A 26,290-nucleotide genomic window follows, 5' to 3' on the forward strand; every position below is an offset into this window, starting at 1 on the left:
TTACCTTCCCATTACCATCGCTGCCATCAGTGTGCAAGCAGCTATTACAATTATCGTGAAAATTTCCCCTCTAACCCTAAATGTTGTGACATTTATATTTTTGTGTATGCCAATCTAGTAAATTGGGAAAAGTTTTTTTATTGATTTCGTATTTCCCAGATGAATTTACGTTTGTTTGTTTAGTCAGATTGGTTGGAGATTGTGGGCTGATGGGTAAAGCACCTACTTCCCTCTTGTATTCTCCCTGAACTAATTACATGATAGTTTACATGACATAAAAATTCAAATTGACAAACAAAATAATGTAGCTGGGAAAAGAGTATATATCATAGTCATCACAAACTTTTAAATGTAACATCAGTCAGTTTGCAAGTTAAAGTCTGAACAATTGGTTGCAGGCCACCTTAGCACTGGGAGCGAAAGTTACAATAATGAGCTCTGCGAAGAGCTATCACTGTGAGCACTGTCATTGCTTGTGAGATAATGTGTCAGTACCCACACATGCTGTCTCCTTCAGGTGTAAAGTTTGTACTTTTGACTCACAAAGGCCCACCTTGTTTCGTGAAATCTATTCTTTGCTTTTGTAAACTGACAAGGGAAGGAAATCAATGGGATAGTGAGTCATCTTTTCCAGTATAGGGTATAAGGTGAAAAAGCTTAATTTACAAGTTGTAACAAGTTTTCAGTTGAAAATTGTTTACAAATAGGCACCATATGAACATTTTATGAAGTAAGTTAAAGGTTCAAGATCAGAGATGCTTTTTTGGTTATTTATTTATCTGACGTCTATTGCTTTTGTGCAAACATGTTGTATGTCAAACAAATGGAAACTCCTCGCGCAGGTATTTGCTAAACCAAAAACGCAAACTCAATCAATGGACATACAAAACTCCATTACAGGGTTTGACACTTTCAATTCACTCTTGGTGTATAGTGCCAGGAAGGAGTTATTGATGTGAGGAGCTTGGGGACATACATGTACACCTTTATAAATGATTGAAACATTTAGCATTGGTGTGCATAGAAGTGTATGGTCATAGTTGGATTGTTAAAATGTTGTGTAGGAAGATTTAATTATCAGAATATGGAAATTATTTCATATGCCATCGAAACTCAATTAAATCAACTTGGATATTGTTTTCATCCATGTCCAGTGTTTTTGCAGTAACTGGTACACAGAACATGCAGAAGATGCAGATCATTTTTTCAGTGAAATTGTGTTTTCTTCTGAGTGAGTGAATGTTATTTGTCACTGCAGTCAACAATATTCCAGAATTATCATGTCAGCATCATTTTATTTATCTTATTCTTTGTGACCTGCACCAAGGATTTTGTACAGAATTTTGTACACAAGATGCCTTTCTGAATTTCATGTACCCAAGTCTGTAGGAAAGTTTTCTACCTCACAACATGAGTACTACACACATGCTCTCATCCAAAACATTGAGGCCAAGCTAGTGTTGACCTCTAACCTGTGCATGTATGGTTACAAGGGTTAATCTGCAAGATTTAAGCTGGGTTGATTATCTGTGGGTGTGCATATGCTCCATTGCATGTATAAGTTTGCACAGCTGCTTCCATGGACGTACTATCAGTAGAACTTTAGCAGGAGATAAACATTTACAAAACATCTCAAGGATGTCTCACGCTCAGCATGTTAAAGCTCATCTGGTGTATCTACAAAAGTATCTTTAACCAGTGTTTTGAGATGTGTTGGAGTTGCTACGCTATCATATGTGATAGCATTATCAAAATGGTAGTACATGTATTCACAGTTCACATTTTTTTAATAGTTTGTTTGTTATGTAATGCCGCACTCAGCATTATTCCACCTATATGATGGGGGTCTGTACATAATCAAGTCTGGACCAGACAATCCAGTGATTGACATCATGAGCATCGATCTACGCAATTAGGATAAGATGGCATGCATTATTCAAGTCAGCAAGCCTGACCACCCGATCCCATTAGTCGCCTCTTACGACAAGTGTTGTCGCCTTTTACTGCAAGCATGGGTTGCTGAAGACCCATTCTACCTCACGTCTTAAACATTTTTAATATCTAATGACCAATAATTTTTCCATATTATTAAAAAAACCGTTAACTTCCATGGTCAGCAAAAGCATTTAAAATATATGTGTCAAATTATTAAGAAGTATTGTGAGTGAGTTGAATTTTATGTTGCTTGTAGAATTATGTCCAGTGGTGGACATCAAGAATCAGTTTCGCACATTGCACCCATATGGGATATAAAACTCAGGATAGTGTGTGATGAGTAAATGTTATTACCATTTCTGTGGGGCAGATATGGGTTTGTGTGTGCAGTATTGACATTGTGTGGGAAATCCCTGAAGGGAATCTCTGCTGTCCATGTGTACCTGTGCTTGCCATCTGTAGCCTATTCTATTGATTCCTTGAGTTGATTGTCACCCTGTAGGCCTCAGTGAACCACGCCAGCTCTCACCATGCCCACCTTCATTCATTGTGGGTCATTGCCAAGCTCCTTTCCCGCATATAACACCTTAGTTACCTTCCCATTACCATCGCTGCCATCAGTGTGCAAGCAGCTATAACAATTATTGTGAAAATTTCCCCTCTAACCCTAAATGTTGTGACATTTATATTTTTGTGTATCATGTGTATGCCAATCTAGTAAATTGGGAAAAGTTTTTTTATTGATTTCGTATTTCCCAGATGAATTTACGTTTGTTTGTTTAGTCAGATTGGTTGGAGATTGTGGGCTGATGGGAAAAGCACCTACTTCCCTCTTGCATTCTCCCTGAACTAATTACATGATAGTTTACATGACATAAAAATTCAAATTGACAAACAAAATAATGTAGCTGGGAAAAGAGTATATATCATAGTCATCACAAACTTTTAAATGTAACATCAGTCAGTTTGCAAGTTCAAGTCTGTACAATTGGTTGCAGGCCGCCTTAGCACTGGGAGCGAAAGTTACAATAATGAGCTCTGCGAAGAGCTATCACTGTGAGCACTGTCATTGCTTGTGAGATAATGTGTCAGTACCCACACATGCTGTCTCCTTCAGGTGTAAAGTTTGTACTTTTGACTCACAAAGGCCCGAGTTTCGTGAAATCTATTCTTTGCTTTTGTAAACTGACAAGGGAAGGAAATCAATGGGATAGTGAGTCATCTTTTCCAGTATAGGGTATAAGGTGAAAAAGCTTAATTTACAAGTTGTAACAAGTTTTCAGTTGAAAATTGTTTACAAATAGGCACCATATGAACATTTTATGAAGTAAGTTAAAGGTTCAAGATCAGAGATGCTTTTTTGGTTATTTATTTATCTGACGTCTATTGCTTTTGTGCAAACATGTTGTATGTCAAACAAATGGAAACTCCTCGCGCAGGTATTTGCTAAACCAAAAACGCAAACTCAATCAATGGACATACAAAACTCCATTACAGGGTTTGACACTTTCAATTCACTCTTGGTGTATAGTGCCAGGAAGGAGTTATTGATGTGAGGAGCTTGGGGACATACATGTACACCTTTATAAATGATTGAAACATTTAGCATTGGTGTGCATAGAAGTGTATGGTCATAGTTGGATTGTTAAAATGTTGTGTAGGAAGATTTAATTATCAGAATATGGAAATTATTTCATATGCCATCGAAACTCAATTAAATCAACTTGGATATTGTTTTCATCCATGCATTGGCATATCCATACATTAACCTCAAGTCAAATAAAACAGTTTGAGTTATACCATCAAGACATATCAAGTTTCCCTGTCAATAGAGGCAGCCACAACTTCCAGGGTCACAGTGACAGTTGTGACACTTTGACAGATATGTGCATCTAGAACACTGTTGGCAGTTTCATTTCAGACTTTAAACAATAGTATCATTGTGAGTAGCCTTTGTCCTATTTCATCATGTCTCATTAGAAATATAATCCCCATGTATTTTGAAAGTTTGTAGCATGTATGCACTACTGAAGTTTCATGTAAATCAAGGATGAAGCCAAGAATTGCCCTTGTGTTAAAGCCAGGTCAGGAGCCAATCTTTGTTTTTAACATTACAGGTCTCAGGTTTCCCTACTAGCGTCATCTCACAACTAGTAGGAGGGTCATTCCGAAGGATCTATGTTATTATCTGTCTTGGCAACATTTCCTTCCGAGAAAGGGCCTTATATTGCAAACCAAACCAAACAGTGCTAAAGAACATTGCAGCTTTCAAGATTCAATGCTGGTCTTTTGACAGTCATATACTGGTACCTCCATGGGGGTTATTCTGCAGGTTACACACAACCAAATGTTTTCCCGTAGACTTCTATAGTAACATTATATTTAAAAAGATGTTTAACTTAGCATTCAACAGCTATTACCTGTACGTGTGTGCACAGTTTGGCCTTAGAGTAGCAATAAAAAAATTAAAAAATGACTAGCTTAATTAGCCAGCTCCTTTTCCGAGTACAGGAAGCTGAACACACCACCCCCAGGTTTCGCACCAAATGTCACCTACTTGAAAATAGTTGTGGTCACATTCAGCATAAGTCATCATGTTGAAAAAGACAGTACTAAATATAGAAAAACAAGGTCAGCTTTAATAACTGGATGGATGTACATTTAAAGACATAAAATCGTACACAATATCCTCCAATCACAGTCTGCAGATATCTCTCGATCTGCACTGACCACTCTGTCCTAAATGGTTCTGATTTGGTGTAGTAGAACCTGTATGGTTGGTGCCTATTTCCAGTCTTGGTAAAGATGTTGTAAATAGTGCTATGTAATGCTGGGATGATACACTGATGCATCGGTGGATCACAATTTGTTACTTCTCGATACAAGTATTAATTGATCTCAGTCACACGATAAGTAAAAAATATCGATTCTGACCTGAATGTTTGCTTTAATAACTGTTCCATTAAACTCTAATGAGTAGTGCAAGTTTATAGTGAAAACATACATATCTTCATTTGTTGTGACATATTTCACACTGCCAACTGTAAATCGTCAGTGTCCCAGGTATTTGGCCATCCTGTCTATGAAAAAGATGGCTTTTGCACCACAGATAAGAGCACATGCAAGTATCGTGATGCATATCTGATTTCCGAGTAAGGTATCATATGTAAGGTATACATATGGGATTTCACAGTTGGTGTATCGTCCCAGCCCTAGACTGCTATGTTTGTAATTGGAACATTTTTGTCAAGATTTGGAGGACCTGTATGACCTTGAAAAAACTAGTTATTGTTTAATATTGTGGAAATCGTTAAAACTATCTCTGTAATAGAAAGCGAAAGGTTCAGAAGGTTGGTATTTTGGTAGGATATGAACAACAGCAATGTAGGTCCGATTTGATCATGGAAAATTCTCACTTGTGCTGATCTTGATGATTATAAGTAATACCACCATCTGCACTCACTGGGGCCATTGTTATGAAAATTGGTATATCTTACATATCAGAAATTGCTTATGGTGTGCAGTGATACTTTACCTGAATGTTTATAACATATAATATGAATAATTTACATGCATATTCTGTCCTCTTGCATCAACCAGATCACATTACACAGCTGACATTCCTTACTTGAAGGCCAAAGATATCACTACATGTAACATTCAGCTGACTTGAATGTGCCTGTGAGCAACTTGATGCTTTATTCTGAAATGTGAAACTTGTAATTCCAATTGTTGATAAATGAATAATAGATTTGGGCATTTGATGCCTTCCAGACTAATAAATTTAAGTAAAGAACTTGTTGTGGGTGTGTGGGTGTGTGGGTGTGTGGATATATTTCTTGAAACCACTTAAAGATCACCCGATTCTTTCAAATTACAACAGTCAGTTTGTCATGGCATGACAGATGAACTATAGTAATATGAAAGAAGCAGACGATCCTTAATAATTAATACTTATATACAGTGATAGAAATTGACACTTGCCCTGTAGTCCTTGCCAAACTGAGTTAAGGTATCATGAGGACTAGTAGAACTTTGCCATCTTTAAGGGTTTTGCTATATGTTATCATTATGAGGACTAGTGGACAAAAACTGTTAGAGTCTACCACTGATATATAATATGAACACAATTGTATGACATGAAGGTGTATGACATGACAGTGCATGATGTGAGAGTGTTGTGATTCTATGCACACTATATCATGGACTCTGAAGACAGCACAAACAAATTAAGTTCTTGTAGCATTAATACATGTCAGATTTGAAGTACATGGCTCCAGCGGTCTGTAATGTTATGCCATCATGCTGTTGTGTGTCATCAACATGGTTGCTACCACCAGATGTACAATACTATCCAACATCAACATTTACTTGGGGCTTAATTAAACACTTAGTTTATGCATTTCAAGTTGGTTCAAGTCCTGAATTGTCTCACAGGCTTTTATTTGATGGTTTAGTTGGTGATATTCGAGCTTGTTTATGTACATGAGTAATTGTTTCACTCAGGGCAATCATGGAAATGATTTGATAGTTTGTAGGGATAGGATTGTGTTTAACAATGTGTTGGTGCTGTTCTTCCCAGTTCTGTGTATTGTGTTCGGTGTCATCAGATAAATCTTTGAATAGTGGTTACTCAGTAAGTGTTATGTTTTTATCTCACCTGAACGTTCCAAAGGTACAATGTGTTGGTGCTGTTCTTCCCAGTTCTGTGTATTAAGTACGGTGTCATCAGATAAATATTTGAATAGTGGTTAGTACTGAAATGTTTTTATCTCACCTGAATGTTCCAAAGGTTCAAGCAGATTATGTTACGGTACGTTGTCCGTCATCAGTCGTCTCTTTGTTTTTAGCCTCTCCATCATAAACTTGTACATATTTGCAATTTCCATCAAGTCTATGGAAATAAAAATATGCATGCTACTTAAAGTGACACAAACAGTCAGGGCACTGAATTCTTATTTGATTTTTATCACATCTGATTTCGAATGTCATTTTGGTTCATCCCTCCATTTATTGATGTGTCAGTGTGCAATCACAGCAGAGGCCGTGTATTTTATGGTCTCTGTTTGCAGGATGCATTTTGTATGATCTTATTCTAATGTTACCATTATGACATTTGACCATCACATACTTAATGAATCTAATAAAACTAAATGATCCAGGCAGTGGTGTCATGAAAGGGATAATATGGATGTTGGATTGTTTAAATGTCTTTTTTTCATTCCTCATGTGAACTACAGAGACTTGGTTCTATTTGTATTCCATGGCAGTATCAGCAGTAGTTCATACTGACTATATTCTCTGTTTTAAAAGTCTTTGAATTGCATTTAGAAGTATAATACACATAAGGAAAAGAATTTATGGATGTCAACTTCTTTAGTATGAGAAACACAACATTTAGGAGTATATACTTGCTCCTTCATCAGGTGAATAATGCTATGAGCGAGCGAACATATATATGTGCTTGTAAGAACAACAAAAGTAATAAGATAACAAAGTTGGCATCCATTTGTCCATTTCTAATCAGCTATCAATGCCAATTATCTGTTGGCTTCCTTTTAAGTTTCCATCTTTGTTATATTATTATTTTGTTGAAGGAGTAAGTATATACTCCGAAACATTGTGTTCATCATAATAAAGAAATTGACATCCATAAATTCTTTACAATATACTCTCTGTTTTTTAACATTTGTGACTTACATGACAAATGCTCACTCTCCCTGTGTTGAAAGAGATTTTACATGTAAAACCATTACGCATATCAGACCAGTAAAAATATCTGTTTTCTAGCTAAGAAGTCTTCAAGATACTAAATCACCACTCTACAAGTCTATTGTGGCCTTTCATGGGAATTTAAGTACGCCTTATGTTATTTCAATGTACTGCCAAGGAATTTGAGCCCTGGTTTATTTATGTTATTGCAGCATGTCTTTGGAAAATATTTCCTACAACCTCTTCATCTGCTCCAGAAAAATGTATTTGGAAAGTTCATTGATCCTACAACATGGCTAATTATTGTTTTGGAATGAAAATGAAAGATCACAATGTCTTATTAATTAGAGTATTAACATATTTCCTTGACCTTTACATGAAGCAATATGCAACAGATCGTGTGAAGTGTAGTAAGAACAGCAGATGGGTCAAAAGTACACAACATATCAATATGGAGCAGCTGTAGCTTTGCTATACCTGACTACGTACAAACACTGATAAAAAGGCTGGGTAAGGGTCTTGTTTCATTCCAAATCAATTCTGCCACGGTAGGCTGGTAGATGCTGTATAAACAGTGTAGTAAATATGTAAGGAATTCTCTAGCTTAACATTCTGCTGTAGGAAGAGGAAGTGGTTCAAGGTCAATAGCAACGGCTGAGGGAAGGAAGGAAGGAAGAAATAGGTCAAATTTAACCATAGTTGGGTGATCTTTCAGTTAATTTTAGGAAAGTTGATTTGAAAAAATAACAAAGATGAACCATATTCTTTATGAAAAAAGATCATGAAGAATTCCTATATAAAATACTATCAACACTGATGGAAATTAGGCTGGTACTGGGATCTTTGAGATTTGCTGCTATATTTGAATTTTGGGATGCCTTTGATCTGTAAATATTAATTTTATGGTCATGACAAGGACACTTTTCTTAATTTTGAGTACTGAGACAGTGTTGCACGAATGACGAGCAAGTATGTTAAACAGTCTCCTATGATGACAATGATATGTTATGCAGAAAGGTGGCTGGGCACATTTGGTAGGTTAGGGTGACATTACACCAGATGTTGGTGATTACAGTAATAAGAGTATTATGGAATTTATGTTAGCTATTTTCTAAATATTCAACCAATTACATAGGCTATCTTAGAACCTCTGCCAGATCTGTGACATCTATAATGTGTTCACCAGTCTTCAGTAAACATCAGGAACATGTTATTTCTTACACATATAATTCCATACTGTGCAGATGTGAAGCATAATGTGTGTTATATTACTGTGTCTCTTCTCTCTTCCAATGGTCTGTGTGTCAAATATCTTGATTTATTTGCAACATATGTTTTGAACGGCATGTGGTAGTGTTGCTGCTAACAAGTCTGATATTTTCACCTGTTGCCTGTGTTGATGTACACACACCAGGAACTTCTCACGGACATGTACATAATATGATGCAATTCATGGCATGGGTCTCCGTGGCAGTTTGACCTAGCACAGTACTAGCAGCAGTAAATTTAAGATCTAGGTTTCCATATCATTCTTCCGGTGATAACCATGCAACCTTTCATATTTTACAGAATCTATAATTTTTTTCATGAGAACCTTCTATTGCTTGCATTTACATGTCTTTCTTTATTATCCCCCTGGCATATAATGCGGGGGGATATAGCGATCAGCCAGTCTGTCTGTCCGTCTGTCTGTCCGTCTGTCTGTCCGTCCGTAATCATTTCCTTTTCCGGGGCAGAATTCGAAAACCATTCAGTGTATTTGATCGAAACTTGGCAAATCTATCAGGCACGTACTGAAGTGGTGCCTTTTGATATTTTGGGATTTTTCTGATTTTTATTTTTTTAAATTTTTATGGAATGAAGTTGGACATAGACTCAATTGGGGATGGGGTTTGTTTCCGGGGCAGAATTCGAAAACCATTCAATGTATTTGATCGAAACTTGGCAAAGCTATCAGTATCAGGCACATACTAAAGTGGTGCCTTTTGATATTTTTTTTTTTACGAATTTTTTTTTATAACAATTTTTATGGAAAGAAGTTGGACCTAGACTCCATTTGGGAACGGGTTCGTTTCCGTGCCAGAATTTGAAAACCATTCAGTGGGTAAACAATGTATGCTTCTTAAAGAACATTCAACTGTTGACTCATTACATACAGAATTGCACATTTACTGGTGGTTACTTTACAGACAGCTGCTGGGGGGATATGTCATCTTTCTGATGACTCTTGTATGTCTTAGGTATGATTGAGTTTGTGTTGCTGTGGGTAAGGCCAGGTTCACACAGTGCTCATTATGGCTCCTGTTTTAGATCAGACAGCGCGAAAAGTGTAAAAATCGAATTAATATCCTCAATGATCTGGAATGCCCTATCATTGTCTGAACGCAGTCATACATGTTCGTAACAGAGAGAGTGCTACTAATCGGGAAAGGTCCAGAGAGGTCGGTCAAGCACACCCGACAGTATGGTGCGTCCTGTATCATTCGGGAAACTCAGCCGATTTTGTCTATTTTGACTATGTTGTGACAGATTCTGCTGTATTTGATCAAAATTGTAACAATGTCCTGTGTTGTCTCACTCTGGATGGTGTCCTAAGGATTGGGACGCTGTCGTGATGAATGGACATGAATTGTTCATTGCCGTTTCTTGTCAATTGATTCGGGAGAATTGGGACGCTGTCGGGACCGATTTGGTCGTTTTCTACCATGTGGAAGAGACAAATCGGATCAGATTCGGATTGAGAATGGGAGAAGTGGGACGAATACAGCTGGAAATGCCTGAAACGGGACGCTTCCTGAAGAATTTCTGATTGTTTGTGAATTTCCCGCTGTGAATCACAGGATCTTGATCAAACTTTTGATTCTGTTGCATTTGTTTGACAAAACCAAGTACAAATTTTTGCTCTAATGTTTCCATAATACTACCACTACCACCCCCTACCCCCAAATTAGACCTGGGCCACTAATCGACTACCGTTCTGACATTTACTGATTGGCTGATAATGGAGTATATGCCTTTACATTTATTCCTCCATAAATGCAAAAAACCATTGAACTCAATTCATAAACAAACTTGCAAAAACAGATTATGTTTAGACAATGTATAATTGATCCGTTGGATGCATGGCCAGCAGATCAATTTGCAATGACAGTTTTGCTTTACAAATGATATTTCAGCTGGTGTAAACAGTATGATATGCATAAATGATTAAGTTTTCATTGTGTTCAATGTAATTCATGAATTCTGATTAGCTGAATTGGTTGCGTGTTATTGCATTCATTTCGCAATGAATGTAGATTTTAGAGAATTCATTATAATCACTGACTGGTGCAAATGCGGATTCATACAGTTTGCATATTGGTTTTTCAATTCATACCTCAATGAACCAAAAAAATCCACAGTCAATCCTTAAATAAGAAGTCAGTTTTGATCAAGTCATACGCTGCCTGCAAGAAAATATCCTCAATTCATGTTTGAATTAAAATATGTTGATTTGATAACCAGTGTTAACTATCATACTCTGTTGTGGGTTATAAGTATAGAACTTGTAACATTGTGTATTCAAATACTATGATATCACATATCCCTTCATTATTTTATTATACCAGCCGACCTGAATTGCTGTCTTTTCACCTCCCCTTCTCTGTCCCCACCTTCCCCCCCACACCCCCCAATCCTCCCTAAAGTATTTTCTGTGAGAAATCTGTAGAGCAAGTAAAAAGAAGAAGAATGTGGCCTAAAAGTTATGCATGTGTGAAGGAAACTGACCGATATACTGTTAACTTGTTGACACCATCAGCCTGTCATCTATGTCATCATGACATGGCTAGAACAGTCTCTCTCATTTTCATAACAATATGCATCTGATGAATGCTGATTTAATGTTTGCCACTGTCACAATGATATCCCATTATTTCGTCAATATGCTACATGTCTTAGCTACATAACCGTTTGATTATCATAACAAAAGGTGAATTTTACACAGTCAGTGGGTAATAGTTTTGAGAACCAAACTGAAATTCTAAATCCATGTCTGTTGTCTACTTGTTTTCATTGAAGTGACTATAAGATATATTTTACACACAGATAATTAAAAAAAAGTGTTTGTTGAACCCTTTAGTAGGGTTTTGAAGATCAGTTATAATTACCATCCTTCAGTTGTACCATGTTGTACTGAGTGTGTTTTAGAAGTTTTTGAACATGTTGAAACAGACTTGTCTTCGGGAATAGATGAATTTCCTGACCGGTGCTTTTAACAATAAAGAGCCATAAGATCACACTCTCAATGACTCCATGATATGGATTTTGTGTCCAATGTGTTTATTATCTTGGAATATTTCAGTTGAAAGCATTTTTGATTGATTTTTGTTTTGCAGGGAGACTTGAAACACAACCAGACAGCCGTGCTGACTGTTCATGATCTAGGATGCAACCGTGAGTACCGCAACACCATCATAAGGACATCCTTGCCAAGGAACGCCAAATACTTCACTCAGTCACAAACTGCAAATTTACTTAAGTTCAGATTACTCCACATTAAATGATTAAATCTCACTTAGACATGTTAGACATGATCAATATGTTTGAATTAGAATTCCTCTACCCACAGACACAGAGTTCCAACGTTAGACTGTGTTGATAACATGTTTTGCCAGTATTGGATACTTTCAAAAGAATAGTTAATGAAACCATTTCCTCAATGTAAGAGGTAATTATGGCAAGTTATCTCAAATGGTAAATACTTGAAAGTTTGTCGAATGTGAGGAGTGATAAAAAACATGGATGTTGATTGAAATCAAACAGTGTTAGAGTCTGTACCGACATTGCTGCTTTAGATTCAATGTGGACCAATTTCCTGACCCACCCTTCAATGGAAGAGATCACAAAGCGAGCAGCTTTTATTCACGTGGATGTTCCTGGGCAAGAAGATGAGGCACCTGATTTGCCAGCAGAGTAAGTTAAATTGTCTCCCACACTCTCCCCCACCATTGATGCTCCTTGTCCTACTTGTCATGGTGTAGAATCCAAACTAGATAGTGTCCTTGTTATTGATCTTGTAGGGGACTCATGCTACGGCTCACATAGACTGAAGGTAGTATTGATGATTATAGATGTTAGTTCTCACTCCACTCTCTCCACTACAATGTTGGATGTGTCCAGTTCAATGGCATGATCACATTTAGAAAGGCACTAGTTATCCCCTTCCTGCAACCCCAACCTTTTTCGAAAGTTCCACCTACTTGCCTTTGGATATTTATGTTTCAACATTTATCTTATATGAACCCCTGTGATCTCAATCTCTGTGTTTGTAGGAAGTTTCACCTAGTTTGAACCAAAATTATCTCTACTACTGGGAACCGAAGGATGTGTTTTTGTAATGACCACTGATGACCACACAGTAGGAGTTGATGACCATACAGACACCAGTGACAACTAATTTTTAAATATTTGATTTGTGACCTGGAGATTCATTTCCAACACTGTTGTTTTTTGTAACGGTATTTCATGGGGTTTTACTAATTTTGCTAAATTGACAATTTCACTTGAATCAAATTCAGGAATATACCTAATTGTGATAGAAAAACAATCTAAGAGTTCTATTATGTTATGAGAAGGTTCAAGCACCAATCTTGTTAGGTAAATGTGGGCAACCAAATTTGAAATTCAGTTGACCATATGAGATTGTGCCAAAACACTTCTCGATCATTTGTTTGAACTTACACTTTTACAGCTTTTCACAGAGTTGCTTCTAAATAAATGTGCTATTTTTAGGTTAATGTACACTATCCCAATTTTACTAGACTGGGTTTTAAGACTAGCAGTTATTGGGGACACTGCTGCTGCCTAGACCGATGACACATGATTCCCAATCACTCTCCTTACACACCCTTGGATTTAGAGTCACAGCAGTGACAGATGTCAAGATAAAACGTGTGTTGATCCTGATGAGATTCTGTGATATGTCAGCTGTTCAAGCTGCTGATGGTGGTGTAACAGGAGAAAAAGTCAATGAAGCAGGCAATCACTTGAAATGTACTCATGTTATCGGTGTCCGATCTTAAACACTTAGTGACAATCTCCAATGCTACTTTTCATCGGTGTGTTGCCACTGCGTTACTGAGGATTTTGTCAGTAACGCGTTTGTTGATCGTTGATGTGTGTTAGTTACTGAATGACTGACAATGAACCAGCTCATTAAGACTTTAGACTAGTCCAAACACACTGGCAGCTGCTGTGTTCTGCTTCTATTTGCACTGCACCACAGCTCATTGTTTAGATATCTTGCGTTTTGTTCTTTTGTAATGCATAATTTTTTTTTCGTTATTGATTTCTGATGCTGTTGGAGCAAGAGTTAAAAAGACTCCTTCATGTTGAAACTTCCAGTTTTTGACATTTTTGTCAATTATCAACATGATCAGCATGATCAGTGCTTATTGTGACATCTAGTTCCTCATAATGAGGATGTTACCTAGCAACAACAGTTGCCATAGAGCTGGCTTTGCCGTTGCTGCGACCAGCTCTGCCCAAACAGGAAATGTGTTTTGAAATAGTGCCATAAATTGAGTCTATTGTTTTTTTTAGTGCAAACACATTAATTATATACATAGACTTGATTGTTTTATTATATGTTTGAAATCTTTAGATCCGATTTATCTCCAGGACAGTGTCAGTGTTTTTTAGTTCACATCTGGATAAAATGTTTAGGCTTGTTTGTCTGTCGTCCATTGTAAATGTCGCCAATACAAATACAATCTTTGTCATAAAATTGGAATAGGAATGTTCCCACCTTTGGAGACACATGAAATTCTTCAACTGGTTAATCTCAGAAATTTCCTCAGCATCACCTCATCATGTATGCAGATATCTTGTGCAGTACTTGAAATCTTATATTATTGCTTAGTGGCAATATTTCAGTATATGTTCTTTTTACATATAGACCTACACATTGTACATATGGCATAAAATTGTATGAATACATAGCCATGACTTGATTCTTTCTGGCCACATTAGCAGCACTGTATTTTGCTTCTCATTGTCAAACATGCTTCAGTTGATGTCATAATCCTTTGTAGGATGGTGTAATGCTTTGTTAAAGACAGTTTAATCTACTTGGTCATTATATCAGAATGAGATATATTCTTGTATCTTTGTTGTTTTCCACAAGGGACAAAGCAAACAGGCATGAGTAGATCTTGATGAAGAATGTTCAGGAACATCAGCGTTTTATCTGTGTTTTTTGGCTAGAGTTTTGCAATGAAATAGATAAGTTCAGTATTGGACTAAATGAATATGCTTTAATGCTCAAATTTAGGTTTGAATTAAATGGTGATATGTGATAAGATTGGTTGATGTCTATGAAATACAGACATTCAACACATTAAGCTGGACTTGTGTTGATCTGTAATATGTCATTCAGCGATAAAAACGAACAGTTTTAGCCCACTAGTCGTTATGATGATATCATCAGACATATAGCAAAACCCTTAGAAAGGGCAAATTTGTACTGGTCCTCAGGACACCCTAACTAATGGGCAGTTTGTTAAGGATTATTGGACTAGTACCAATTTCTATTGTGTCATTGTACGTCTGAAAATGTTTTAGCTAACTAATTAGACTTCACACATAAATATTGATTCACCTTTTTCCAAGAACCTGTGAAATAACATTATTCATCTTAGAACATAAACTGATATAGGTGAGCTACAGAGCCATGACTCTTTCTTCAGCTCTTATAGGAATGAAATTATGTGCCTGACATTCAAACGCATGGAAAAGTATGTTTGCTTTTTCATTCTCAACAAGAATGCAAAGGATCAAGGTCCTTGTATTGATGGGCTAATCTACAAGGTTATCTCATGGAGGCCAAGTAATGTGGAGGCAGATGGAGAGTTACCTGATAGTTATTGTACATGACAAATGGCTCGACTGCCATTATGCAGTCCAGTAAGACACAGTTCCTGCTCTGGTCTCACACACCATCTCAGGAAACCCTACTGTTGGACATTTGCTGAGATGTGGGTGGATTTATATCCAAGGAGAGATTGATTGGATTTGTGTCAGAAGAAAGAGATTCTACATTTGACATGTTGCTTGACTGGCTTTCGTCATTATGTGCATCATATTAATGGTTCCATATAATGGTACCATAGCTGAAGCCTTTTAGTTGAGACTCAGTTAATTAATGTTACATTTGTTTGACATCATATAATTAAAATTACAGATTTAGCAATGGACTTTCAATTATCATATTTGCATGTTAACTTTGCACTGAACATTTGAATCTACTAGCCAGCACTGGTCATTTAAAATAATTTTAGGTGACCTAGTAGATTTTAAATAGACTCTATTAGATGATCTTACTCGACCTCTGAAGAAGATGAAGCATGGACATTTTTGATGAAGAACTTGGCAGCTCTAATTCAAAATATTATAAAGACCCTTAAACCAAGGTAGAGGCCATTAAATTTCCAAGTCACATGATAGGACTCAAACCATGGACCTTCTAATCCAAGTCAAACACCTTGTCCACATCACCAAAGAGGTTAACCCCGTCAGCAATCCGACAAGCTACAGATGTTATCTGTACGATGACTCCATGCCCTGCTACATACTCTCCTGTTAATATTAGGCATAGTAAAGTTCTGAGACTTATTTTGCTCAAAGTTGATATGAAGGGGCTCAGCCCAGTGTTGGGCACCAATGTAGAGATCCAAAATCGGACACCTTGTCCAGATGACCAAAGAGGTACAGATGTCATCCGTGGGATGGATGACTCTGCGTCCTTTGCAAAGGATCTGAAAAGTAGTACTGAGTGACTTTAAATCTTGCTTTGCTGTCAGGTCAGGCCTGATCTGGTACTTTGATGTTTCACTATAGATATCAAACATGCACTTTGATTTAATGATCTCGCTTTGTGTCCTTTGGCAGTTCCACTATATTTAGCTGTCAAACATGCACTATGACTTTTGCCTTTGGCTGATGCATCAGTGGAGCCAGTGTCAGTGAAAGTGTAATCTTCATGATCATGTCTGCTAGGCTATGAACTAGGAGGATGCTCCAGTTATTGATTATCTATGTACCTCCTGCCATAGTTCATCATGTCATTGCCTGTTTCTTGGGCACTGACAGAGGAAGCACAATGGTTTACCAACTATTTTCCACAGTTACAAATGAGATCCAATGGATCAAATGCACTCTGGTGTTTGCCATGGGGGTTTAGAGTTCATCAATGCATCAGTGATAGTAATCATGCTGTCTTAGAGAGAAATGGTCTAGAGATGGCCAGACAATTGTTGCTGGCAATTTTCAATCTCCAACATAGCAGACAAGTTGGTCAAGACTGACTAGCAATTACTTGTCAAATATAGGACATTTCTTTCAGAGGGTGGTAAAGACGGTTTAGGAAGGAATCCATCAGCGGCATCCCACTCTCATCATATATTATACACCATTTATTGATATAACAATAAAAGCTTAACACAGGATGTTCAATACCATCAGTGCGTCGTGTCACCAGTTCCATAAACAGGCTTGGAACCGTAGATCAACCCATTGTCTAGTTGTAGAACTATTCTGAAGAGAGAAGATTTACAGTTGCTTTTGTTTGGGCTGGGCCGACATGGTTTTGAGAAAATGGACTTAGTTGGATTCGCGACAGCTTTACCGATATTGTACGCCCCCGTCTTTGAGCCACAGTTTGTTAGTTGTGTCTGTGGGCCAGTGTTTGCTGAGCAGGCACCATGGCTGGTATGATCGGAACACTAATGGTAGGCTAAGGACAAGAGATCTACGTAATTATTTGTCCAAAGTCGTTGCTTGAATGTTCCCTCATGGCTGAGTGACTGTTGTTATTGCTTGCTGATGAGATCTGGTCAAATAAATGCAGCAGTAGCCAAAGACTAGAGTTGATGTTAGGGCGGTATTGTAATCTGTGTCAATGACCTGTAGATGTGACAACTTCTATTGAGACTGGGTTTAGATCAAAGCTAAAGTAGTGGGCTGTGGAACAATTGCATTACAGCACCAGGGCTCCTGACAATTTCTTCTTCTGTGTACTTTTCACACAGAAATTATCATTCACATTCTGTATTTATAGCTTTCTCTGGGTAATCAATATATTTTTAGTATTTAGGTCCAGTCTATTGGGTAGTTTTACACAAATCAGAAAATATTTTTCTTAAAAAATATGCTTCAAATGTGGATTCAGGTGACTTCTCATGTTTCATAATCTCACAACAGCAGTAACCAGGTCTAATTAACAATAAGTTGGACTTAGAGCCATTTTTATGCATTATTCAATGCAATAGTGTTTATGCATGTGTGATGCCTGCATTAAATCAGTAATAAAGATCTGTAAACATGGTAAATTAGTACAGATACTCAAGTTGAAAGAGGATACATTGGGCAATAACACAGAGTGTTGTTTTACTGTTTTTAAAAACTTTTTACATGTATTTCTTTGGAAGCAACTCAAAACTAATTGGGTAGTGGTGAATTATTTTGCATATTTTCTTCACATTCACTGCTTGTATCTGAAGCCCTGCAACATGTTTCCCCATTTTGTTGACTTAGGTCTCCTCATTAATCAAGATACAACCCTAGATAATGAATAAAATTTCGATCAAGTTATCCTTCAATGGAAACTGAAATTGGAAGCTATTTTATATGTCTGTATCTTCACATGACATATAAAAAATCAGAAGTCAGATGAGTGCTTTATAGAAAAAGAACAGTATCAAGAACAATGACAGAGGAGACATTAATCCTTGGAATACCCAGTAGAGACCAAATTGAGTTAGTAGTATAGAATTCCGGTTGGCTTGTGTCAAGCCATGGCCCAGTGTGCCTTCCTCTCCGCTGATGCCGAGACAAATGATATTGGCACTAGCCCTGCTGAGATCTTAGGCTCGGCAACTTCAGATGCTGGGTCCTTAAGGGAATTCTATAATGTCATTATGTTTGTTCTTATATCAACTGGCTTAATATTAGATTTATTCATTTCCTACACAAGTTCAATATGGTTGTTGAATATTAAACTGTAAATAACCATTTGACATTGATCTGTTCAGAGAATTGCCCAATAGCCGAACCATTTCTTTTAATCGGTAAATTACCAAAGTAAAATTCCAGGAATCTATTGCATGAAATACTAAAGTGTATGACAATGAATCAGCATGTTACATATTCAAATGTGATCATTAAGTGAAGTTAAAGTTTGAATGTAATTCGTCTGAGTTTTATTCAATTTGAGGAGATAATCACGGCACATTCAGAGTTGATACCAGCAACAAAGAGGTTCAAACCAATAAAGTTGTGCAGTGCAATAAGGGAATAAATCTATTCTCTCGTGCTTGAAATGTTTGAGGCAATAAGAGAGTTTTCATTAATTTCATGAGTTTGGCTGTGCTCTCTAGAATCATCCCTGGGAGTAGATGTGGTTTATGTGTAGAGTCTTGCTGCTTTGTGGATTGCCAGCTATGATTTAAATGGTTGAATTTTTGACACACAAAAATGAAAAAAAATATTTGTCAGTAGTTGAGTTCACATGACCAAGAGGACAGATTTAAGGCTGACAGTAGTCGGTGATTGAATTTGATCATTTTTAACGTCTTCAGTGGTCCAAGTATTGAACAAGGTCAATGGAGAAATGCAAAAGTGAGACCTAATGGGAAGTATGCTTAGAAAGGATTTAGATTTTGCAAAATAACGCCACATACCAGATTTTGGTGTTCTAAACGTATGTCACTCATGGATAGACGATATATGTCTTGATTCCATCAAGGAATATTATGACAATATTGAAGGTTTTGCTGATTGTAATACAGTCAGATTGCTTGTTAAAAGACACACATATTGTGAAAATGTCTGCACATTTGCACTGATAAATGTTTACTGCACTTTCATGGTCACAAAACACTGTGTTGTTGTGCTAGATTCTAAGGAATGCTGATGCCAACAGGAAAGTAGCCACCAGAATTACTAACACTGCTTCTGAGCAATCTTACACTTGCCTCTTGAACCTGCACTTTAAATATGAACACAGTTCATTTCTGAATCAGTTTCTTATGAAGGTGGTGCACCAACTTCACTGGATGCTGTATGTGAGAACAGGCCATCTGGATTGTTGGTCTTCTTGCAGTTGAACCTAGGGTTGCTCAGTATGGGTCGAGTTACCACGGAAACGGAAATATTTACAATAAATACTGATCAAATATTAGGACACCTAAAGGTTCTACTAGCCCTCAGGATACAGTTGACATTAGAAGACTGACTTGGCCTAACAAGCTAGTCCCAATTTGCATTCCTGGGTTAGTCTATAGGATGATTAAAATACTTATTAAATCACATTTGGTAAAAACTAAGAAACTCTGATCTCAGTGAGAACCCATGATTCTCCTGCAAGCAACCAGATATACAATTTGCTTGTGGTTAGTAATATCAAACCTCTCAATGCTCCATATTTTCCTCGTGTTATGATGTATACAAGAAAACTAATGTTTTTGTTCTTTGCAAATAGACATGAGACTCTGACGTTATGGACGCTTCTGTGTGACATGCTATGTTGACTGTGCTCATATCCAGAACTATTATTCTCATGCTGACAGGTCCCCTCCCAAGAAAGGGTCTGGAATAAGCGTTTGGTAATAAAGTGAGATATAAGTCATCTTCTATGGGCATGGATGTAAAAGTCTGCATGGCTTAGGCAGGCCAGGCCTTCGGCACAATCAATGGACAGCAAACATGCTGTCACTAATTGGCACCAAAATCATGGACACTAGTCACAAATTGAGTACACCTGTTAAATGTCCAGTTCCTATTATCATACACTGATCTGGTATGCCATGACTGTAATCAATTATCGAGATAAACTGTCGCTTACATCCTTTCAGTTTGATTCACTGTAATTGGCTGTCATAAATATTGATCACTAACAGCTAATAAACAACCTTAGGAAGACCGGCGCTGTGATAGGCAAATTAAGTCAGTTCTAGGGGATGTAATATTGTTGAGAACATTTCAAAGATGAATTCTTATATGGTTGTCTTGGAGTGTTGTCCTCATGCTCTAACAGTTCAACGCCTATGATGGCATTGGCAACAAATTTGCAACTGGCCTTAAAACAGTATGTGGAAGCATTCACAAAACAAGGTTTTGTCACTAGACAGAGCAAAATGTTTAGTAAAAAATTCTTTGTTAGACAGAAATATCCAGGTGTTTCTTTCAGTTCAATTCTAAATAATATCTCTATGTCTGTTTAAAGTTTCATGTGAAAATCAATATTGAAACCAGCCTGTACTTGAGTTATTTATGAAACAAAATCAGCAGCTACCTGATTGTTAAATATACATGATTGACTTTTTGAAGAACAAAAACACATTTTATCAAGGGTGCAACAGAAATAGGTGATATTTGAAAGTTGTTACATTCAGTCTAGCATATCAGATTAGGTTTGATGGAGATGTGAAAACCTAACATGGTCTGCCTGTTGTGGCCTGAATGCTTACATGTATAATATTGTTCCGTGTGAGGTACGTACGTACGTCAGTATCGTCGTAGTTCTCCGTGTGAATAACAATTGACTGACTGTATTGCGTCTTCTATTGACATGTGTAACCTTTGCATTTCTCCATGACAGATTGCCGTTGGTCATTTCTTACTGCAGTGCTCTACTGTCAGCTATAAACACATACCCTGAGTTCATCTTACTTACTGTTTTTAATTTTTGTTACTGTAGCATCAGCTGTGAAGAATGCTCTATCTTTCATTTTATTTCATTTTACCTATAAGCCCCGTCCTGTAAATGTTGAATAAATTTGTTTAACATTTAATCAGGTTTTGTTGATCAGTCGTTTTGATTTGTAGCAACTTGTATGAATGTCAGATTGTAGCGCATAGATATTGTATTGTGTTTGATAGTGATTTATTTTTTGACGTTGCTTTCCCCAATAAACCTTTACATTGTTGGTCTTGAGTGTTGCCTCATGCTAGTTGTTTTCCTTGTTTCCCTCTTAGTGTTGTTTGTGTTTGGGTGAGGATGCTGGATCCATATCTGATATGGGGTTGGATGTGTGTTCACTGTGGCCTTGCAGCATGATGGCCTCATACTGAGCTCCATCGTACTATTTTACATGCATCTTATCACATTAAGGTATGCCTATTATTTGATGGTATTCCTTGGCAGTAACCATGGTAACAGAAAAAGAAATATATATGATTAATATTGCGATGTTCCTGGCATGACTTGTCATAATGCCCCTTCCTTAGTACCTTGTTACTCCCCCTGATTTGACAGTCAGCCCATGCACTCTCTGTTGTAGTATGTCATGTCTTATAATAATAATACTCCTTTGCATTTTATTGTCTGCTGTATGGCAGGCTTAGACTGTTTTATGGCAAAAGATGCAACCACTTCAGAGAAAGAGGCTCTTATTTGTAGCACTTTGTCTCATTTCTTATATATTTTCCATTATTTACTCCCCTATTTTGAAATGTACCGCTTTGACAGAACACATATGTAATACTGCAACAGCTCCCTTGCAGAGTTATAATAATGTTTACAAGTGTATTGAGTCTTACATATCTGGCAAGATGTTGTGCTGCTCATGAATTGGGCACGGCTGCACATATTACAGTTCCCGTAACGTATAACAGACAAATGATTTACCAGCCCAGCATGTTTGGACAATTTCTTTCCTTTCATACCTTACACAATCAACTAGTCAGCATCACCAGGAACATGCCAACATATGGATGCCATATTTTTGGAATTAGCTGGAATTTGGTGTTTTTAGGAATTACAGCACAAACACTTCTGCTGCAGTAAGAAACATTGGAGTGGTGTTTAGAGCAAGTCCCTGACTCGAGTTTCTGTCATCCAAGTCACAACCCACACCGGAGACATTTTTCACTGCTGTAATAATAATGTAATTCTTATTGATCTCATGGAGAGCTTGGCCACTTACTAGTGTTTGAGAAAGTGAAGGCATTGTATTAGGTTGGAGACGGTCCCTAAATTGAGAGCAGACTGCCTCGGGATGGAGGCTTCAGTTATGACCTGTCCATGTATCTTGAATCTTTACTCCTCACTATAATGTTACAAACTAAATGCCTTTTCAAGCCATAAATTGTGCATGATAGTAATTTTAACCATGCATATTCTGTAGTCTGTACATGATAATGCTAATAATCTAACAATAAAAAAACTTAAAATGTGATGACAAATTGTGGCTGAAATATGATCAGTAATCATTTATGAATGATTGAAATTTGAGTGTTTTTGTATTGTTTCAATATTCACATTGTGTAAGCATGGTAAAGTAGGAATTAACAGTACATGGCTTACATTATTCTCATTTGAATGGCTTTAAATGATGATTTATTTAAATGTCACCAATATCTACTTATTGTTAGTGTGTTTCATTTTTTTTAACACTGTGTTAGTCTAACTGATAGTTTCTCTTTTAATGATCAAGTCTTTGAGGTATATAAGTACATGCTTACATCCTGTATTTGTTTTTTTTTCATACAGACCTATTCAGCATGAGACTACAGTACTACCATCATATGTGTCACAGCTTGTATATCTACTGAATAAATAAATAATAAAGGTCATTGTAATACCTCATGCTTTGTTAAACTCAAAATGCTATTTTACACCTTGAGAGTTACTTGATCACAGTTAGCATGATTAGTTTCATTCATGACATAAGTGTTAATAATATCAGTCCCAAACCGTAAAACACAAAGTCTTTGTTCCACATTAATGTGATGCTGATATTCAGTAGTCAGTCTCCTTGGGATAGTGGAGAACAATGTTTTCCTGTTGCATTAATTAGTTATGTTTACTCCATCAGGCTGTTATTGATATTGAAAACATCTAATTTCTATTCTCAGAGGATGTTATGGGAATATATTGACTGTAAGATAATATAGTAAAAGTCCCATGTCTCTACATAATCATATATAGGAAAGTGTCAGGTTATGAAACTGATGAAACATAGGGTTACAGCTATTGTCACAACGTATTTGGGAATACTAACAAGGAAGTGTTTATAAAGCACTTATAAACGCATAGCAACATCAGATTAGGATTTAAGCTGCACAACACAAAATCGGAAAAAATCGAATGACCTCTGTCATTGCATGTCTAATCATGTGTCTTCTGCTACTAGTTTTCTGAGGTTGTTCTATTTACAGAGTAGGGTTTAAGTTTATGATGCGTGACAGTTGACTCAGATGAGGAATAATGTTGAAAATTGTAAAAAAAATGATAACAAAACTGGTAGTGTGTCTTACAGTATATTCTATTTTGTATTGGAATAGTGATTACTGCTACCAGTTGTCCTATGATACTACAGCGGTTTTCTTTTGCATTGTCAGCTATCAAATAATTTGCTCCACACCACATTCCATGTTTTCCTTATTTAATTCAACAGCAGCCTCTCTTTGTTGCATTGATATCATGCTTTATAGCCACGTTGACTTGCAGGGCCAGTGTGATCTGCATATATTTGTTGTGTGTATTTTGTTTTTTCAGCTACACCTTTCCCAGCATGCAGAGCCTTGGGGAGGACCTCGTGTGTGTTCTGGACCAGTTGGAGTATGTGTTTCCCCGTCACCACAACATGCATTATACACATCAACTCATTATGTTCCTCTCAATGTGCATAGCTGATATCTCGCTGTGGGATCAGAGCTGTGAAGGCCAGAAGTACTTGTGTCCTCATTTCCTAGTACCGTAGATTCGTGGATGTAAGCCTTGGGAATCATTAACACTTTTAGAAATTGTGGGGCCCTTGGGGTGTTAAATTTAGTGTCTTTATCTAGATCCCCAATTCTTTTTTTGCATTAGAATTATAAATAGAACCCCTTAAATTTTCATCCTCAATTTCATGACACTGACTAATCACTCAAAATCTTCGAGTGCAGTGTTTCCTTGTAAATTCTTCTTTAAGTTCTTCCCAACATTGGTATAATGTATGAAGCCCGTGATGTTCTGTTATTCCTGTAATGGTGCCACAAGTGCTGTAAAGCTTACTCACTCTTCAATGTAAAGCTACCACAATAATAAGTTCGGATTTTGTCTTCAAGAAAGAACAGGTGTAGACCAATGATAACCGTCTAATGTGTGATATTCTTCAAAGGTAATGTAATGTAATGTCATTTTTGTATTGTGCTGTCAAAAATATTTATGAATAACAATGTCAGTAGAAATGAGATATTACAAGCCAAAGTACGGATTTAATCCTGTTACAGCGCATCAGACTTGGTAGACTAGTCCAAGGTGTAACTAAGAGTGGCAGCTGTCATTTAGGATATGCAGTAATCCTGTTTGCTTTTTTATTCATTTAGAAAACATCAGACCTAGATAAGTATCTCAAGAAACACAGTTTAAGAAAATGTTTCAGTAGGGCATCGAGTTAGGAATGAATGAATGTCAGTAGGGCATTGAGTTAGGAATGAATGAATGTCGGCATGCATTTCAAACATTTTGAATTATCAGACGAAAATCCAACATGAACTTGATTTAGTAATCCACAAGTGAACATGGTGAAAGATTAGAAGAAAATAGCAAGAATTAGAAAAAATGAAATCAATAAAAAGAATGACGGTTTGAATAACCTTCAATTGATTCTTGTCCTTTTAGTTTGTTTATGGGGAGAGAAGTTCCTTAGAACTAGGTTAACGTGTAAGAACATTGATCTTTTAGAGAGAGTTTTTGACAGATTTGCTAAGGAAAGAACTAATAAGAAAAGTACAATAAGCCCTAAGGTGTGCTTTCATATCAAATGCATCTGAACAAGTTGACTATTAGCCTTCATTTCATTTACATGTCCGTTTCGTAAATCCTTGGCAGCAATATTAACTTTTTTATGAGTAACATGTAATATGAATTAAGGCTTTGGAAACCTTATAGACCTTAGTGGTTATATATGGAGCTAAGATTTGCAGGGTTGAGAACCTTCTCCGGATCCGTGAATTGCAGCGAATTTTAGTGACCACAACTTTGTTAAACACCCCCCATAAACATGGGCCATGCTCCATTGAAAAGAATTTTCAGCTGAAAAGGAAAATATCCATTCTCATCCATGGATTTGACCCAACCTGGCTGACTCTAATATATCCTCATACATTTTCTCAATACCTAACCCACAGTTTGTACTTATTTAACTTCTGTCTTCTAATGAATAATTGAGTCAACTGATAAATTAAACAGACTTAATTTCTCATTTTAGGAGGTCATTGATCTGTGACACGCTAAATCCTTATCTGAACACCAGTTCACTTGCGATGATCTAGCTCAATACGGATGGATAGCTAGCTAAACGTATCATCATCTTTGTACTTGCAATTTGTAAACATTTAGATTGAGAGAACTCAACAGATTTCATCACTGAGTAAAATTTGGGGAGGGTGCAATGTCAGTTGTAGAAGTAGAAATATCGAGTGAAATTGATTTAATGTCGTGGAGGAAATCACAGTGGGAGGAATAATGAATAAGTTGCATGTTAAGGAATCGTGCTGTAGAAACACCAGTTGGTCCGGGGCTGTATTATTTAGTAAGGATAGAACACATTGCACGACTTACAGACCACATGTCGGGAAAGCCTCTTCTAGTCACAATCTGAGATAGGATGAAGTA

At 36.9% G+C, this 26,290-nt stretch overlaps 1 protein-coding gene across 2 annotated transcripts in view; it reads left to right on the forward strand.

Annotated features, from left to right (window-relative positions):
- LOC139453148 (uncharacterized protein ZK1073.1-like) overlaps positions 1–26,290 on the forward strand; it is a 68,290-nt gene that overhangs the window by 27,514 nt on the left and 14,486 nt on the right. Inside the window, exons 3-6 of one of the 2 annotated variants that reach the window (XM_071234775.1) lie at positions 12,024–12,081; positions 12,483–12,600; positions 20,253–20,288; positions 24,185–24,247. In XM_071234775.1, coding sequence (XP_071090876.1) covers positions 12,024–12,081; positions 12,483–12,600; positions 20,253–20,288; positions 24,185–24,247 — 275 coding nt within the window. The remainder of the gene's footprint in view (positions 1–12,023; positions 12,082–12,482; positions 12,601–20,252; positions 20,289–24,184; positions 24,248–26,290) is intronic. The other variant, XM_071234776.1, reaches the window with a different exon arrangement.

This window comes from Haliotis cracherodii, unplaced genomic scaffold, assembly GCF_022045235.1.
Source record: "Haliotis cracherodii isolate W230 unplaced genomic scaffold, xgHalCrac1.p SCAF_9, whole genome shotgun sequence".
Taxonomy (NCBI): Eukaryota; Metazoa; Mollusca; class Gastropoda; order Lepetellida; family Haliotidae; genus Haliotis; species Haliotis cracherodii.